General features: G+C 55.8%; 1 protein-coding gene across 1 annotated transcript in view; it reads left to right on the top strand.

Moving 5' to 3' along the window:
• The window catches only part of LOC125481880 (pneumococcal serine-rich repeat protein-like), a gene marked incomplete at both ends in the record, with an annotated part of 13,936 nt that overhangs the window by 1,162 nt on the left and 12,358 nt on the right, over positions 1–416 (top strand). The window contains one exon of the mRNA XM_048593808.1: positions 82–369. Within this exon, the coding sequence (XP_048449765.1) occupies positions 82–369 (288 nt within the window). The remainder of the gene's footprint in view (positions 1–81; positions 370–416) is intronic.

Genomic DNA, 416 nt, shown 5'->3' with positions numbered 1-416 from the left:
AACCAGCACATTAACATCAGCAGAAACCAGCACATCGACCCCAGCAGAAACCAGCACATCGACCCCAGCAGCAACCAGCACATCGCCCCCAGCAGCAGCCAGCACATCAACCCCAGCAGCAACCAGTACATCAAACCCAGTAGAAACCAGCACATCGACCCCAGCAGCAACCAGCACATCGATCCTGGCAGCAACCAGCACATCGATCCCAGCAGCAACCAGCACATCAAACCCAGCAGCAACCAGCACATCGACCCCAGCAGCAACCAGTGCATCAAACAAAGCAGAAACCAGCACATTAACCTCAGCAGCAACCAGCACCTCAAACCCAGCAGCAACCAGCACATTAACATCAGCAGAAACCAGCATATCGACCCCAGCAGCAACCAGCACATCGCCCCCAGCAGCAGCCAGCA

This window comes from Rhincodon typus, unplaced genomic scaffold (assembly GCF_021869965.1).
Source record: "Rhincodon typus isolate 14 unplaced genomic scaffold, sRhiTyp1.1 hic_rhity00004026, whole genome shotgun sequence".
NCBI classification, from domain to species: domain Eukaryota; kingdom Metazoa; phylum Chordata; class Chondrichthyes; order Orectolobiformes; family Rhincodontidae; genus Rhincodon; species Rhincodon typus.
Note: the sequence above shows the minus strand (reverse complement) of the source record. Positions and strands in the feature narration are given on the sequence as shown.